The 18,006-nt window shown below is 38.1% G+C and overlaps 1 protein-coding gene across 1 annotated transcript in view; it reads left to right on the top strand.

The window, feature by feature from the left end:
* Nucleotides 1-18,006, top strand: part of LOC112980112 (protocadherin Fat 4-like) — a 47,238-nt gene that overhangs the window by 28,393 nt on the left and 839 nt on the right. The window contains exons 27-43 of the mRNA XM_026094754.2: nucleotides 815-966; nucleotides 2,119-2,287; nucleotides 3,237-3,445; nucleotides 4,820-4,999; nucleotides 5,609-5,828; nucleotides 7,350-7,486; nucleotides 8,204-8,347; nucleotides 9,171-9,415; nucleotides 9,971-10,080; nucleotides 10,798-10,932; nucleotides 11,495-11,631; nucleotides 12,279-12,470; nucleotides 13,571-13,665; nucleotides 15,356-15,511; nucleotides 16,353-16,550; nucleotides 17,195-17,320; nucleotides 17,728-17,938. Of these exons, the coding sequence (XP_025950539.2) occupies nucleotides 815-966; nucleotides 2,119-2,287; nucleotides 3,237-3,445; nucleotides 4,820-4,999; nucleotides 5,609-5,828; nucleotides 7,350-7,486; nucleotides 8,204-8,347; nucleotides 9,171-9,415; nucleotides 9,971-10,080; nucleotides 10,798-10,932; nucleotides 11,495-11,631; nucleotides 12,279-12,470; nucleotides 13,571-13,665; nucleotides 15,356-15,511; nucleotides 16,353-16,550; nucleotides 17,195-17,320; nucleotides 17,728-17,938 (2,816 nt within the window). The remainder of the gene's footprint in view (nucleotides 1-814; nucleotides 967-2,118; nucleotides 2,288-3,236; nucleotides 3,446-4,819; nucleotides 5,000-5,608; nucleotides 5,829-7,349; nucleotides 7,487-8,203; nucleotides 8,348-9,170; nucleotides 9,416-9,970; nucleotides 10,081-10,797; nucleotides 10,933-11,494; nucleotides 11,632-12,278; nucleotides 12,471-13,570; nucleotides 13,666-15,355; nucleotides 15,512-16,352; nucleotides 16,551-17,194; nucleotides 17,321-17,727; nucleotides 17,939-18,006) is intronic.

Genomic DNA, 18,006 nt, shown 5'->3' with positions numbered 1-18,006 from the left:
CAGGCTACAAAGGAAGACTGTAAAAACATTACCTGGGCATGTAGGGATGGTGCTAGGAAAGTCAAAGCTCACCCGAAGTTGACACTTGCAGTGGATGTCAGGGGAAACAGGAAGAGTTTCTCCCACTTCATTAGCAGTAAAAGAATAAAAAAGGAAAATGTGTCCACTGCTGATTGTGGTGCATGATTTAGTGACAGCGGATGCAGGTACAACTGACATACTCATTGCCATCTCTGCCTTGGTCCTCACTGACAAGGTATTCCAGGCTTTTGTGACCGGAGGCAAGGTTTAAGGAGGAGAACAAGTATCAGCAGTAGCTGAAGGCCGGGTCGAGGATCTTTCTTCCAATACCTACGAGGAGTTTACTGAGAAGATGGAGCTAGGCTGTATGCTAGCATGGGATGCATGACAGGAGGATGACAGACAATGGTTATAAATTGAAATGGGGGGGTTCTGACTAGATATAAGGAAAAAAAAATCCGCTATGAGGATAATTAAACACTGGAACAGGTTGCACAGAGAGGCCATCCTTGGAGGTTCTCAACACCCGACAGGACAAAACCTGGAGCAACCTGGTCTGAATTCAGTGATGACCCTGCTTTGAGCAAGAGGACTGGAGGCCTCGCGAGGGCCCTTCCAGCATGAATGATTCTGTGATTTAGATGCAGAATTGAGAGAGGCCAGGTGTCTTGTGCCAAATCACATACACAGATTGCAATTTCAACCCATGTTTCTTAAATCTGGGCATATAATTCAGTCACTTGACTCTGCTGGCTCTGTTGAACATTTCCACCACCTGTTTTTCTCTCTTCAGATGGAAACTCAGAAGGCCTCTTTAATCTTTCCAGTGTCACAGGACAACTAAATTTAACAAGAGACTTGTCAGTGCAGACTGTTCCCCTGTATTACTCTTTAACAGTCACTGCTACGGATTTGGGTGTGCCACCTCTTTCAACTTCTGTCAAGGTACTGAATTTTTTGCCTCAGTATCTACTTGCACAGTTTATTCACCAAATTATTTTATTCTAAGCTGAGCGTAACTAAGCTGAGGGAATGGGCATTAGGAGGCAAAACTGGAGTCAGAATGTCCACTCTGTTTCAGGAATGGGATACGGAATGATAATATTTATGGAGTTATGCCACTGTAGCCATTACTGACACACCACCCATCATTATTTTGATCATTCCATTTCAGAAAAGATATAACAAAGTCAGAAGCTATGGACCATGAAGGAGGAATATTAATTAGAGGAATGGAGACTTCTATGCAAGGTCAAAAGTGTGGGACAATGAGGGGGACATAATGGAAGTATGTGATATGGTCAACAGCAGACAGAAAATCAGATGTTCATGTTTATTCTCCTATAATACAAGAAAAAAGGAATTTTAATTTGAGGAGTGAGATATTTAAATATGAAAAAAGAAAAAAAATTTACACTGCTTATAAATAGCCAGTGATCTTTTGCTAAACATCACAGCTTAAAATTCACACAGAAGTCAAAAAAGGACTAGAAATGTGTATGGATAAAAACATGTACAAAATTACATTCAACTGAATTTTAAAATGTAGAATTATGAGCCCTCATTCTTCAGAGTGTTGGACAGCAGCTGGCTGGCATCATTTAGAAAGAAGCTGTCATTGTTTTTGTGAAGCATGAGGCATTATTTATTTATAGACTGCTGCCATTTTTCATATATAAAATCAGTTATAGTTGTTTTAAATATATACAGTACTTTAAAATTCCGTACTTCCAAACCTATTTGATAACTCCTGCTGTGGTCATACATACCCCATGTGGAAAAATCTGTTACAAATACAGATTAGTACCTCCTTCTGAGAGCTATTTAGCCAGACAAGTCACCTGAAGTGTGCTGTATGTGATGAACTGGAATCCCTCTCTACATTTAGGAAAACATATTAGTGAACCTAAACTAATGAAGCTGCTGGCATCTTTCACTAACCTTCGCTACCTTTGAGATATGAATGTGTCAAACTCAGCATGTGGCAATCAAACGTTTTCTTTCTGAGAAAGCTCTTTCTGTTGCAAACCTGAAAAGTCTGCTAAACCTGAAAACATAGTTATATGCCCATTGTTGTCATGTTTTTTTCCACTGCAGGTGTCAGTAACGATTGTTCCCACCAACATTTCATTCCCAGTGTTCTCTGAAGCAGCCTATCAACCTGCCCCACTGAGTGAGAAGGCACTGCCAGATACATTTGTAGTACAGATCAGTGTGTTGTATACTGTCCCTGTGATATACAGTATTGTATCTGGTGATGAAAATGGTAAGCTGTGAAAAGGGTAAGCTGTTTACATGAAATAACAAGGAAGAAGGTGTGTTAAAGAACTATTGCTACAGAGCACTTAGCTTTTGGATTATTTCTTCTATCTCTTCTTTTTGCTTTTATCTCAGTTCTACAGGTGTTAATATTGCATGTATAGACTATCGTATCATCCAGATGTACAAATTTGATTGATGGATCAAGTGTGGCACATGACTGCGTTTCTGTCAGATTAGCTAGAGCCATGTGATACAGAGCTGATTCACTGACTTTACGCTTTTTCATGTCTGCTACAGGAGAGCAGGTGGTACCTGGTCAGGCATAAAGTTACAGTGGAGTGAAGAGACAGTACCTAGTCCAGCATAAGTCTTGCTGGTAAAAAACTAACTCATCAACATTTTCCTAACAAATTTGAACATGTAGAGCAAGTTTACATGGAATCACCTGGATCAGTGCTTTGTGTCAGATGTTTCTTTTTACTAATAATAAAAGCCCTAGAACTGATTATATTGTAACATTGAACATAGCCTCTATGTGTTTCTTTTTCTGTAAGGTGTTTTGTATGAAGCTGTGGTCCCCTTAAAGTTATTTGTGAATTCCTCTTGTCAGTAAGAACAGGAGATCATAGGAAATACAATAATTGGTGACTGAAACAGGATCAAATAATCTCTGACTGTTTCAAGGAAAGGTGGAGGACTCCTGCTGGAGAATTGTGAACTTCTTCCCTATTGTTCCCATCCTGGCCTTCTGAAATATTTGTTTTTATTAATTACAGCCCTGGTTACTTCTGATATTCATGCAAGTCCATATTGTATTTTATTTTGTTCTTTGAAGGACACTGTAACGGATGACAGTCATACACATAATATGTAGCTTGCATTGAAGGGCCTATATCTCAGTTAAAAAATAAAATAAAATAATAGAGTAATTTCTGTGGTTTTTTTTTGAACAGGGTATTTTATTATTGATCCATCTAGTGGTATCATAAGAACAAGAAAGAATTTGACAGTAGAACATTTTCCAGTCTCTTTTGATGTGCAAGCAACAGATTCATCTAACCAAAACATACATAATCAAGTCTCTGTGAATGTAGAAGTCATTGATGAAAATGATTTCCCTCCAGTTTTCCCATCCTCTCTCGTAGAAGAAAAATTGGAAGAGGTAAGAAAATTTCATCCTAAACAAAATCACAAAAATGAACCCTCAAAATAATAAAAAAATCTTAATGTTGAATGTACAAGTAAACATCCTGCAAGTGGAGGGGCTTACCATTCTGCCATATGGTGTTCTATGGTTTACTTCAACCTGAAACTTCCAATACAGAAAGAGAATGGTCCATAAATATGAGCATATTAAAGGGAAAATGAATCTTTTACTAATGAGGGTCTCCATGAAGCAAAAATAGCCACTCCATCTTACACATTTGTACACAGAGCATCTTCATGTGCATTTCCAATCTAGTGGATATGCTTGTCATCCTGCAGACTCTTTATAAGCCTGTAAAGGAGCTTCATGCAGAGAAATAGCAGGCAGAAGTCTCCTCTAAAGTAGCATCATTTCTCCTCTTGATAAAATACGATCTGTTATTACTCTTCCGGCCCCTAAGTTATCAGTAGCGTGAAACAAGGCAGATTTCAGTCTGCTGCTGTTATGTTTTGGAAGCCTGCAAAGGAAGCCACAGCATTTATTTATGCAAAAGCATCTAGCCCAGCATTTCACTGTTTTGCATTTTCAAACAACACTTTTCACATTTTCATCTGCTAGATACTTTTTTTAAAAAAGAAGCACATTGATCATGTTTATATTTTCTCTATTTTCTCTTTAAGACACAACTGATTTGAAATCTAGTCAATTTCTAACATTGAGCTAAATATAGATTTAATTATTACACATATTTTTAATGTTCCCAGTTAGTTTAATGGAGAAGAGTTAGAATCACACTTCCCAAACTTAAAAATTAATTTCCATGTGAAATATTTACACAGAAGAAACTGTTGGATGCCCTGTTGGATCATGTAACTTTAGACTAGGTCTCAAATGGCTGTACAAGTGAAACACTGATATTTACTGTCAATGTTAATGCAAATAACAGGTTTTTTAAAAGGAAGAAATAGAGATTTTTTTTTCCTGTCCTTACAGCTGAAAACAATGATTATTAGCCAAATAGTATTCATACAGAAACATGATTTTGAAGTTGAGAATGTCTCTTGAGTTTCAAAGGAGAACTAGAAGCTCTTAAACTTTAGTAATTCCTTAAAGGCAAGCCAGACACTTGTGTTTATCATTGCTCCTGTTTGAAAACATGGTGATTGTCCTTGAAGATCACTGCTGTAGATAGACGGGGGGAAAATAACTGTTCTGTGTATTACAGAAAACAAGATTCTCTTACAGTGCTGAATGAACTGTGTAATTTTGATTGAAACATGTCTATACTGTTGGAAGTGTATGTGGTGTCTGCTACTCCTCCTTCACATAAATCAAGAAATTGCAGCTAACCAAAGTCTCTGACAGCCTCAATCTGTTCTTCATTGACAGAATTCACCCGCTACTCAGATTGTGCAGCTGACAGCTCAGGATAATGATGCAGGCAGAAATGGTTACCTAACATATGGCATTCTCAGTGGAGACACACTAAAATTCAGAATAGATGAAGCTACAGGAATTCTTTATTCCACTGCCTCCTTTGATTATGAAGAAGAAGCTACAGAATATCAGGTTTGCTCTAGATTTCTTAAATCTTTCCATAATTCAGAGCTCTTTATCTTGGAAAATTGGTGACATTTTTGTTTTGGTTTAGCTTGATTGGGCTTGAATACTTTATGCATTGTTTTAAATGTGCCTGTCAAGATATGATTCATTATTAAAGCAAGTCACAGCCTGTAGATTATAATGCCTAACCTGAAATTCAAGCAAGGCTTATAGACCCCCAGTCCTACAAACACTCAGACACATAAGCACATGAATAACTAACTTCATGGTGACAGCTCATGTATTCAGTATTGTCTGTTTGCTACTGGACTGAGATGTTGGAGATAAGACCCTCAATTAAACTTCTTTTATTGTTGCTGCCACTACTAGATATTCTTTATGAACTTACTTTGCTTCAGTCAGAAATACTGGTGAATGGGTTGGTTCTGTATAGGAAGACTTTTTAAATCAAACAAATATGTCTTAAGTTTTCAAAATTTATTTTGAAGTGAATTCAAATTTTGAGTCTGAATTTCTAAGAATACTCCAAAATTTAAGAACCATCCAGATCTTTTAATCCTTGTGCAAATACCTATTTGTATGATTTCTCATTACCAATAATTGTGTGACTTACAGATTGTGGTATATGCTGAAGATGATGGAATCCCTGAGAAGAAAAGGGGTTATTGCACAGTTGTCATAGAGATCATTGACGTTAATGACTGGCCACCTGTGTTTGATCCAGTGAATACATTCAGTGTAAATGAAAATGTGCCGGTGGGATTCATAGTTGGGAAAGTCACAGCAACAGACAGAGACACAGGAGACAATGCCTTTGTTCTATATAACCTGACAGGTAACAAGGGATTCTCTTACTACACTGAAACAACGGTCACTTTGCTGTCTATACTCTTATGAGCATAAATAGCATTATGCATGTTATCTGCTAATCTCTTTCCACATAAACCAAGAAGGTTCCCTTTTGTCTGGTTTGGTATTTTCCTAATTTATGCTCACAGAATCTTTGAACTGGTTGAGTATCAGTTTCTCTTGCAGGAACTACAATTTTTGTAATTTTAATCATACCCTTAATTACAATTAAAAGTCATATTTCTAAAAAATCTTTAACTGCTCCAGTGCAATCAGCAGGAGTAATTTTGATAAAAAGTATAGTCATGTCTTTCTTGAATGACAAATAAAGATCTTAGGGCCTAATTCAGCCCTATCTTGTATTGTTTGTGCCTGTGCCACAAGGTGCCAAATGCTACTAAGTTAAGCCTCTCCTCAGCTTGTGGACTATGAGCATTTCACAGCTTCTTTGAGCAGATGTAAATGGTATCACAAGAGCATCAGGGACCTGATTCACTATTGAGGGCTGCTGGAGAGCTGTCTGCTTCACCCTCGTGCTGGACATGTTTACCTCTGCAACAGAAGTGGCACAACAGGCACCATGTCACCTACTCTGCCACCTCAGATCTCTGCCCAGGCTGTTAATGTATACTGCCTGCAATTTCGTTTTACATTAATGTGCCAGCTGGTGAATTGCAGTGACCGAGAGCTCTGGTTCATGCTTCCTGTCACATTTAGCTGTGGTAGCTGATGGCATCACAGCTGGGAAAAGCACCCCTTTGCCCCTGCACCTAAACCTGACAGAGATGGAGATTTCGAGCCCTACGGACCAAAGCCTTCAGGGGTTAAAATAGTTGTTTCTGGTGTTTGGACTATCATGAGTAGATGTATTATATATTTTAGAGTCTTTCATTTCCAATATGTGCACAGTTTTTGATGTGGCTTTGGACAAGGATGGCCAAAAACAGTCCAAATCACTGCCAGGTCTTTTGGCAGTCAAATTGTTTTTTCTACAGATCTGTGCGTCACTCACTAGAGCCAGAGTACATGTAATGACATCTCTTCCTAGCAGTCTTGGCTGGAGCACTATCTTGTAACAGTGCTTCATGACTGTTGCAACCAGTAACCTGAGATTGAACATACAGAAGGTCAGAGGACTGTAAAAGGCCTTTGTGCCCTCTGATCCTACAGTAACACAAGCCTGGAGGAACTTGTTTCCAGAGGCTCATCCCCGGACTCCAATATACTGTCCGTCATCATTTACATGCCTTGTAAGCATAAGTGCTATTAACTTCTGAGTGAAAGAGGTATATCTGCAGGACTTGTTGACCCATTCTGTTGACTCACGTTTCAAATGCTCATCCACTCAAAATCTTTTCCATTTTTCTTTTACATTATTCCTACTATATTAAAAAAGGGATTTTCATCAGCTCAAGACACAGGTAAACGTATCATTTAAGAGTGTAGCTAATTATGTGTTTCTAAGATGCATTAATTGATAATGCTTCTTTGAATGTATCTATCTCAGGTGGTGGAGGAAATATATTTGAAATCGATGAAATATATGGGGACATTAAGATAAAGACCTCTCCAGACTATGAAACCATGAATAAATACAACCTTACAGTGAACGCAGTCAACAATAAATCTGCCCCTTTTTATCAGGTAAAAGAACATTACTGTAATGAACAGTGACATTCCTAGTCAGAATGGATTTGAACTAGCGGGAGAGAGGTCTACGAAAGACATTTACTGTGCACAAGGAATTAGCCACCTAATCATGCTTAGGGTCATATTTTTGCTACCTGTGCCTATACTGAGAAGTACTATACTTCATAATTAGTCCAAATACTCCATAATTATGCATGGCAGAATCTGACCCTGAATTGTTTGACCAGCCTGCACCGAAGAACAAGAATTCTTGCCTGCTGCTGTTAGTTAATACTGTAAATACTCTGATAATTTTCTGTGGCAGCAAAAGTAATTTGCAGAAAATTGTTCTAGCTCTGCTGTATCTCTTTTATTTGAAAAGTTCTTACAGACTTATTTAACAAAACTAGAACATGAGGTGGTTCCCTTATCCCCATCTAGCAGCAGCAGTATGACATGTTGGCCTCCTAAATACATCTTGTTCTTACTCATTCAGAAATCTTCCAAAAAGTAGAATCCTGCTGCTACTTGGAATTTACTGTCTCTTTTATATTAAAATCCTGTAGTGATTTCTGATGTTGAATTCACAAAATGAAACCTAGCCTGTTATTCCAGGACAGCATTTTCAAAGTCTAGTTAATGCTTTTTGTTGCATATGCAAATAACAAAAATGTGTCACGAAACCAGACATTCTAAATATTCTAAAATGCAAGAAACCATTTTGTTTTCTAGGCAACTGCTGCTGTCACGGTTCTAGTGATTGACGTGAATGATAATGCTCCAGTATTTGTTCAGAATTCCTATTCCGCTTCTATAAACATGATTAATCCTGTAGGTGCTCATGTCATAACTGTGAACGCCACAGACAAAGATCAGGTAACTACTCGTTTTTGATTCTGAGGCTGTTTTAAGCTGCAGCCCAAATATATTTTTCTCCATTCTCGAGGCATGAAATACCAACTGTTCCTACCCTTCAAAATGTACTCACGGTGCATATAGTTTTCTTTAGTATTGCTATCGGAATTTTTCCCCTGGAAATTCATTATTACTATTAACAGTGATACCCAAATATAGCTCCCAGGACATACAACTGTGAACCAATGAGCTTTATGGAACCTATGGAAAGTGAATAGCTGTTTCTAGCTCACTTTGACAGAAGAGGAATCTGAAGCACATTGTCTCACGTCACATGGGGAGTCTAGGAGATAAAGAAATCTTCACTTCCTGTATTGACTTATTAACATCCTCCTCCTCCTCTTCTGAAAATCTAGAATTAGAAGTTCTAATTTGTGAACTTTGCTCACAAAACCAATGTGTTAATGGTTTTTTTTTATGAGCTGAAATAGGCTAAAAGTTTGTGCAGAACTCAAGGCCCATGATGAACCTAAGGCAGAACAGTGAAAACTTCGTTATGTAAGGATATTTTTGTAGGGCTATAAATATGTATGACTTTTGGAACATCAGAAGTAATTTTCTGGAGGAAAGTCTGTCCGTTGGCCCTTTCCCATGCTGCTGCTCTTTAACACCAAGTAACTCTGAGCTCGGTTCTCTCTGGTTATTTAAAATGCCTCTGGCCTTCTGTTCATTTAAGCATGAAAATGTTAAGATTCCAGTGAGTCTGTACTACAAGACTTGAAGCACTGAAATAATATGGTCCTGCAACCAATAGTTACATGAAGTTGTGTTTCTTTCATGGCAGGGGCAAAATGGCCTTGTTGAATATTACATCCTCCCTGATCTAAACTTCAGCCAGTTCTTCCTGATAGAAGATAGGAGTGAGGGGAAAATAATAACAACTGGAAACCTGTCCAGCTCGGGAGAGATCCATTTAACAGTCATGGCTGAAGACCAAGGTTCTCCATCATTAAACAGCACTGCTATGATTACTCTTAATGTGCTTGACAACCGTCCATTTGTTCCTCAGTTTAACAACACGGAAATCAGGTGAGGCTTCCATATTAAGTTATATAACTGGTGCATATTCTCCATGTAGTGGAAAGCCAGTAAAGCTGAAACTAAGTTTCATGGCAATTCCCTTTCCTTTTCTTGTAGAAGAAAGAATATTAGTTTTTAGATAACTAGTCTAGGAAATCCTGCTACTCCAGTGGTTCTGGGTACATGATCCTGGGCATTACCTTTTATTTCTTTGTTGTGCAGCTTGTGTAAATCATCCTCTTTGTTACTTTCCTCTTGCACACTAATAAAAAAGTATTGATTTTTATTGAAGTCATTGTTAATTGAATATAAGAAGTGCTGTCCATGCTAATACCTTCTCTCTTGTCAGCCCACAAATGAAAATCATCCTTGCCCTTTACTCAAGGATAAACAAATGTCTGTCCAGAAAGGTAGAAATTACATTACACTCTTAAGGCCAGTGAGCTCTAGCAAACACCTAGAGGGGAGAAAACTTGCTCTTAAGGAGTTAAATTTCAAACTCTCTCAGCACAATAACTGTTATGAAATTTAACATTATGATTTATCATTTCTTTTCTATATTAGTGTTTCAGTTATGGAAAACACAGGAGTGGATCATTTAATTTACACTTTTGCTGTGGCTGAAACTTCAGGAAAACAGATTGTTTATACAATTGTATCTGGCAATGAAGCAGGTGAGTATTACTTCCATTCTGCATTAAAATAGCTAAGATAATAAACTAACCTGTCATTTTTTTGGCAGATACTGCTGTATTTAATGAGGAAGTGGAAAGCAAGGATAAAAATTTGTAATTTTTTTTAGAAGAAAGAATGTCAAGAATTTATTTCTTTCAGAGCTCTTTAGCATGAGAATTTGTTAATCTCCTTTGGCTAGAGAGTTGGTGAGGTAACTTGCCAGCAAATGGGTTCCTATATCTTGTTAGAATAATGTACAGGCTAAGGGAGCCAAAATAGAAATGGTTGTAAGCAAGCAGCTTCCTCCCTGCCAATCACTCTTAGTCTATCATTTCCTTGCACTTGCACCTACTTAGGGGCATCTAGTTTTCTTCAGCTGTTGCAGCGCTGAAGTGACTCCATTTGCCACAATAAAAATTGGAATAATTAAAAACTGATGGAAAAATTGCAAATCAAGTGAAAAAGGACTTGTGCAATAAGAAGCTACAGTTCTGTTTTCTAAGTATATTACTCCTTTACATGTTTAAGCCTGTTTGGTCTAGGATAGGTCCCCAGCTGCAATGCCTTCGTGGCTCAGTCCTTGTTAGTGGTGCATTTCACATTCTTAAGAGCAGAGGGCCTACGGAAGCATCCAAAGAACAGCCAAAACACAAAAGGTAGGAAGCATACAAGTGAAACGGTAAGAATAACAACTAAGGTGCACATTCTCCTTTCAGGTCATTTTAGTTTGGATCCAGAAAGTGGTCAGCTGAAAACAGCAATTAATTTGAACTATGAGGAAGTTTCTCAGTATGTAATTTTCATTGAAGCAAACGAAAATCCCTCATCTGCCACACAAGTCCAGCGTTCAGGTAACTTTTCTTTGAAGGGCATTCCAGCTTGAATCAGGGGTGATGAACACATGACATTTGTCTTCCATATTTGCAACCAACTAGAGAAAACATGATTTTCTTTAACTGAAAGTTCTGGTGTGAAAGATGACAAGCTGAAGGTCAGGGTTTTGCAGCAGTGCACCAAGAAGAGAAGCAGCCTTCCTCAGCAAATGCACACCCCCACAGAGCCCTACCACAGTCACAGAGGAGAATGTAGTAGCTGGGCATTGGACTCCTAAACACCAGCTGGAGCACCTGCCTGTCCCCTGCTTGGTACAGCACAGCCAGCTGGAGAGGGCTGAGGGAGCAGTGCTGTGGCCTTTTACCTTGCACTGCCTGGTCTTGCCAGAGCCCCAGAGGAGACAGAGCAAGCTCCTCTGGGCACGTCTCTGCTGAGCTCCTTTCCTTCTCCCTCATCCTCACATGCAGCACAGATGCTGCTGTAAAGCCACGGCCTAGTCCAGCCTCTGAAGGCTGTGCTTTGATGTTTGTTTGACATGAGTCTGAGCAGTGTCAGAGTTAACTTGCATTTGTTTAATAGGTCTGTTTTCTCAAAATGTGGCAATGCTGAAAATCTCAGTGCAAGATGTAAATGAAGAGCCAGCATTTTTGAATAGTGTCTACTCAGTTCGGATACTGAACTCTGTGCCGTACAAGTACCCAGTTATTACCGTTCAGGTAAGAGTATCTTTCTGTCCCCTTTATAAGGGAAGGCTTTTGAAAGACTTGGATATCCTCCACAAGTAAACTAGGTTAAAGAAACTTAAATCTGCTCTTGAAATCTTGAGCCAGATTCTGCCCATCACCCAGGTTTCACATAGTGCAGGTGAAGGGAACCAGTCCATACCTGTCCTACGAGTTGGTCAGTCAGAAAAGCTGTGCAGACTGTTCTGACTTAATGCTATTATTGATTGGTCCCTGAAGGTTTTTATACTGCACAAACTACCATTCACTCTCTGGCACTGTTAACTGCTTTGTTATCTATCAGACCCAAAGGGGAAGTGAGTTACAAAATGGTGCAGTTCTCATGCTTGTCCTTTCCAAGTCTGGTGTTATCCTCAGTTCCTGTAGCCTGCTCCCTTTACGGCTGCAGCAGTAGAATCCTCCAGACTTTATGGGAAATGTATTTCCGCTTTTATAGCCCTGGTCTGATTCTGAGTTTGCGCTCCACTTTGTTTAGTGCACTGGAAAAAATATGACAGCCACTATCCTAGAATATTCCAGTCTTACAGATAGAAACTGGAGAGTTTAATGTTTGAAGAGTGAAGTACAGCCCCAAAGCCACAAACTGAGTTTCACAAATCGCCTTTCTATTTTGAACCCAGGCCACAGATCCAGATTCAGGAGAGAACGGCCTTCTGCTGTACAGCCTAGTGAATCACGAAACGAATCAGTTTGACATCGATGAAAATACAGGGCAGATTTTTACAGTTTCTGTAAGAAGATGGGCTGGAACAGTTTCTCTGAAAGCCCAAGCTGCAGACCAAGGTGGACTTACAGCCCAGGCAACTGTCAATGTAAGGAAGATCACTGTGTAGTGCTGTTTTGCTTCTATGTCAAAAATCTGAATACAAGAAAGACTAGTTTGGTAATGACAAAAGAAATATTGACTGCCATGTTGTGAGACTGCTAGATGTACCAATACAAAGTATATGATCTCAGGCCAGAATTACTAGGTTGCCATTTCCATTAAGAAGGAAAAATACATTGACATGAAAATTGGCTTTTAGAGGGCAATTACACTTATGGACCAAATTAATCTCTTACATAATTCAGGCCATGAATAAATTAACAAAGTTGTCTTGAGATAGGGAGCCTTGGGGTAAGATTCTGAAGGGAACTGCTTGGCAGTAACTGTGAGCATAGAAACATGAACCCCCACCCCATTTCCCCAGCTCCCCAAATATACCTTATTCCTGGGAGGAAGTTGTTCTTGAGTTATTTTGAGTTATTCTTTCCCTGCAAGGAAAGATTACCTCAACTCAGGGGTCATATCAGGTATTGCAAGTTTGATACCAATTCCCTTCCACCCTCCTTGGTGCAATTTCCCCAGGATAGCCTCTTCAGTAGTGTATGATCTCCATGTAGCTGCACAGCAGATACATTTTAGTGTGCTATCCAAATCCCAGCCACTCCAGTGGAGGCTTGACATATAAAACTGTAGTTAGACAACAGAGCCCTTTAAATGCTGCATTTATAATAAATTGTTTGTACTGCACATGCGGGAAACTGATGGGTATAACTGGAGAGCATGCAGAGAAATTTAGATGTTTTCAAACTTTATTCATACTTAATTTCAGAAATCTGTTTCATGGGATTACAGGTATGAAAAAAAGAGAATGCAAGAAGGGAAAATCTGGAAAACTCTTTTCCCTGAAACTTTGCTCACAGGCATAGTAGAGTTCTGTATTTGTTCATAATTTAATAAATTCTTCAATTTTTTAATTGCCTGTAATACTATTTTAACATCTTATTTCTATTGAAATTATTGACATGGAAAGTTATGAGTTTTCATTTTTAGCCTCACAATTAGAGTTTTTTGAAAGTAAACCTTGGGAATGAAGAGAGAGGTATAAATGCTTTAGAAAACCTTACATGTGATTTATTCATTTTGTAGGTAACTGTTGATGCCAGTTCCAGTGACAACATTGTGGTAATTGTTATTAACCAGATGATCAATGCTGTTGAAAGAAATATTGCTGAAGTAAAAAGGTATTTTTGAAGCTATGAAACTTATTCTGATATACCTAATAACAAATTTAGAGTCCCTTTGAGATAGGGGTCTGACAGTCTACAGGGGATGTATTACAGCCTGGGTCTGTGAAAAGCCAGGCTTTCAATTCAATATAATTCAGAATAATTTCAGGCAGTCTAGAGGAATCCACCTGAAAGATATGCCTGTTTTTTCCTAGTGAGGTTTTGGCCTGCACTGAAAACTGCTGAAAGGTCTCTGGACTAGATAATTTCCGGAGGTCACCTCCTACTTCAACATTTCTATGAATTTCAACAGACTACGATAAAACTTTTCATTGGTAGTAAGACTAAAAGCAAATGATCATGTTGCTATCTCTAGTTTTTCTAAACAGAGAAGTTAACAGGTGGTTTATGGGTCTGCCATGCAAATGCTCTGCCCTTTGCACAGGGTTGTCAGGACTTAATTTTTATGAGTTTTCCTCAGTTTTATGAATTTAAATCACATCAGGAGAAGAGCTAATATACTGGAACTTTATCAGATTAGTTTGAACTTCCTCTCCTTCTGTAAATCATGCAAGTCTAGCTTTGTCTATGGAAAATAAGCTTTAACTGGCTGCTGAAGGAACAGAATGCCCCAAGATACAAATATGGAGATGGACAGGATAAAGGATGTACTGACCTTTCATTCTCTGACAAGTAACCTAAGATGAGTCTGCAAACCAAAACTACCTTTGCTACAGATGAAAAATCCCCCTTGCGGTACAGCAGCAGTATTTCTCAAGGGGGTCTCAGCCCTACAGCATTAGGGGTTTAGCTAGCAACGGGTGGATGGTCACAGTATAGTTAAAAATGTATACTGGCCTTTTTGGCTTGTTTATGAGACACAAAAGATTTTGTTTGACTATATATAAACAGGTATTTTCATTGGAAATATGAGGCCTTGAATCCTATGCTTTTGAGGGAAGATCACTTTAAAGGATGGAAAAATGAGTTTGTAACACAGACACTGTCACAGCACTGATTTCCCGTTGGTAAAGATTAGCTGGAAGCCCTAGAGCTACCTTTCTCTGAAGCAGCTGGTACAGACTCCTGTCAGAATGATGGATTAACGGGGCCAATGGTCTGATCCAGTGTGAAAATACCTCTTTTTACAAAGGATCAGGAGAAGACAATGAGGATCAGGAGAACAGATTCCCATCTCCCTACCTTTAATGTTTATAACACTCTATAGGTATCACTGCCTGTATTTATAAAAATAATGTCAAACATGAAATAAGCCTTATGTTACTTGTTAAAGCATGACTAAATATATGATATGCTATGCAATATAGGTTATGAAATCTATGTATAAGGGTTTGTTAATCCTTATTCTTCTAAGCCATCAGTTATGCTAATGGTAACTATCTAAGAACTTTTAGGCTTTGTACTAAAGTTACATAGCATCTACTAAAGAAAAAAGTGCCTTATTTTAGCAGTCAGAGCTGGAGACTGGATGTTCTTTTTCTCTGCTACTACTCAGTCACTTTACAATATTGGGCAAATATCTTAACTCCTTTGCTGATGATAATCCTGCAGTTTGACATCCTTAGATTAAAACACTAAGTACGTGCAACATGTTGTATTGTAAATGCTCCTTTTCTATCACTTCTGGAGTAAAAGAATTTGTCATTGCCCAGTTAATTAAAAAGTTTTCTTAATATGATGGCAGGGTCCTACAAGAAATACTTGCATGGAATGTATACCTCATTGATTTTTATTCCAATGAGATTGAACGAACAGCAAGAGAAAGCACGGATGTAACCTACTTAGAAATTATTGCTGTTGATGAGGATGCTGAAGAAATACCTGCAGAAGATGTAAAAAGGTCTGTTGTCTTACAGTTGGTCCTCTGCGTGTCAGGAAGGTTTTGTTTCCCTTAAAATTACCCATGTCTTGACTGGGCAGACTTAGACCTAATAACAATTAACCTGAGACTTACCTGAAAGTTCAAACTGAGCTTTTAGAATTCAGAAAGTTTTCATTAATTATTCAAAGGTAATTTCCAAAGCTTGTGAAAAATAAATGAATATGGCTGTTTCATTGTGAAAAACATACTTAAAAGTCAGGTTTTAGGAAAACTGAAGCAGAAAAATTATGATGAAAATAGATATTGCTTTCACTTCAGAATTGCAGAACGTTGATTAAATATTTTAATTTTAGGTGTATTTTGTATTCCTTTCATAACATGACAGTAGAATGAATGCATATTCACAAAATATTGTATAAAAGGCGGCTGCTATTTAAAATACATGATGTGATTTCTAGACTCAGCTTCTGTGTTTAACTAGAAATTGTTTGTGGCTGATACCAATGGAGGCTGTGGTCATGGAAAGCACTCTGCACTGATGAAAGTTTTTGACTGAGGAAAGCTCTGCTGGTAGCTGTAAAGCGATATATGTGGCTGCCTTGATGTGGATTTAGAGGATATGTACCTCAAGTTCACTGTTCCAAGCTTTGCAGCATTTTAGTTCACATCACCCCCTGGGCTGGTTGCTAGAAATGGAATTTTCCCATGAAAAACATGAAATGTCTCAATCTTTGGAAAGGGTGTCTGCTCTTGGTAGACTATGGGATGAGTTTTCTCTCATTTTCTTCTTTTCTTCAGTATTCTGCAGACCAAAATGAAGGTCTGATAAATCACCAGCATTTTACTTTTCTATCTTCAGAAAACTTGCAGAGCAGAAGATCATCATTCAGTCAGAATTGGATAAAATATTTGAAACGTCTGTTACTGTTGACTTAGCAGAGGTTCCAGCTGCGTCAGTGTCCCCTGAACTCATTGCAACCATCGTTCTAAGTATTCTGCTGGGCTGTACCCTGGTAGCCTTCCTGGTATACATATTTCTTACTATAAAGAACAAAAGGTATAAGTATTTTTACTTTACAATGTCATTTAGATTGAACTTACAACTAGTAAATTTATTTTAAATGACAACTCGAAAAATACTTTTTATCTGATAAAATACTGATATTTGGATGGAGTATTGCCAAAGATTTGCTGTAAATTAAAATCTCTAGGCTTTCTTCCTGTAGATATTAGATACTGCTTTTACTCCACATCAACTCAAAGTTGTTTTCTTTTTTGTGTTTGTCACAGAGTGACAGCAAAGAGAAATCATTTTAAAACAGAGAAATGTGGATAGCAAAACTGTAACTAAGGGGGGGGGGGCACAAATAGATATACCATACCCACATAATTCTCCACCATTCCCATGAATTTGCATGCCGAAGTCAAGGAAAGTATTGCTGTTGACTTCAATGGCAACAGGACCATATCTTTGTAGAAAATGACTAGATTTCCAAGAGGGCAGTGGGTATTTAATCTTTTACCATTAATATGTAGTCTAACAATTATGCAAAAAAATAGGAAATAATACTCCAAACTAATCCCCAGAATAATAGTGGTAACACATGTTGTGTGTTAAATTTATGACACATATTTCATGTTTTATTTGTAAAACTTCAAAAAGAATGAACCATTTTATTTTAATGTATTTGTCATTTTCAGGAGTAAGCAGAAAAAGCGGTCTGTTGAGAAGCAAACTGACATTATTGAGGGTTTTGATAATCCAGCTGTAGCTGACATAAATGGAAGTCCAAAAATCATAGAGAAACCAGAGCACGTGAATTATGAGTAAGTAGAATGCTGTGATATCACAAAGTTATAAAGATTAGCATACCAGAAGATGTGCTTTTTTATTCTGATAACATAGGATGTTCCTTGCACCTTTCACTAATGTATAGGTTGATTTGTAAGAACTGTTCCTGTATTAAGTTATAAACTCTACACTTGAAGAAAGCTAATACCTTTTACTAAAGTCTTGTAACATAAATTACATGGGCAAATTCCTGCTTACTCTTTGGCAAATTGTTGATCTCTCTGCAGAAAAATCCCTTCAGGATACAAGACGCTACATAAAGTTCACCTAGGTAAAATCCCAGTGATTTTGAAACCAGTGTACATAGTGCTCGCAGATTCAGAGAGGCTAACATTTTGTCACTTAACCGAAGGTGTTATGAATTCTCTTAACTCTCTTTCAGGAACACTGAAATAACCACCTTTACCAGCATGGAAGACACCCAAGGAGGGGATGCTGATAAAGACGTACTTGAGGCTGAACAAAAATGTGATTATCTTGAGACATTGCTATTAGATTTGGAAAGCGAACACGCAGAAAATGTAGCACCTGAAAAGACCACAGAACCTGGAAATGTACGTGCCCAGCCCGCTGCAGAAATTTCAACAAAACAGGTAATTGGCTTTTCAATTGCAAAGACTGGAGTAAAAGGTGTTTTATCATTATTCATCAAATAACTGAA

Source organism: Dromaius novaehollandiae, chromosome 3 (assembly GCF_036370855.1).
Source record: "Dromaius novaehollandiae isolate bDroNov1 chromosome 3, bDroNov1.hap1, whole genome shotgun sequence".
In the NCBI taxonomy this organism is placed as follows: Eukaryota; Metazoa; Chordata; class Aves; order Casuariiformes; family Dromaiidae; genus Dromaius; species Dromaius novaehollandiae.
This window is presented reverse-complemented; position numbering and strand designations above follow the sequence as displayed.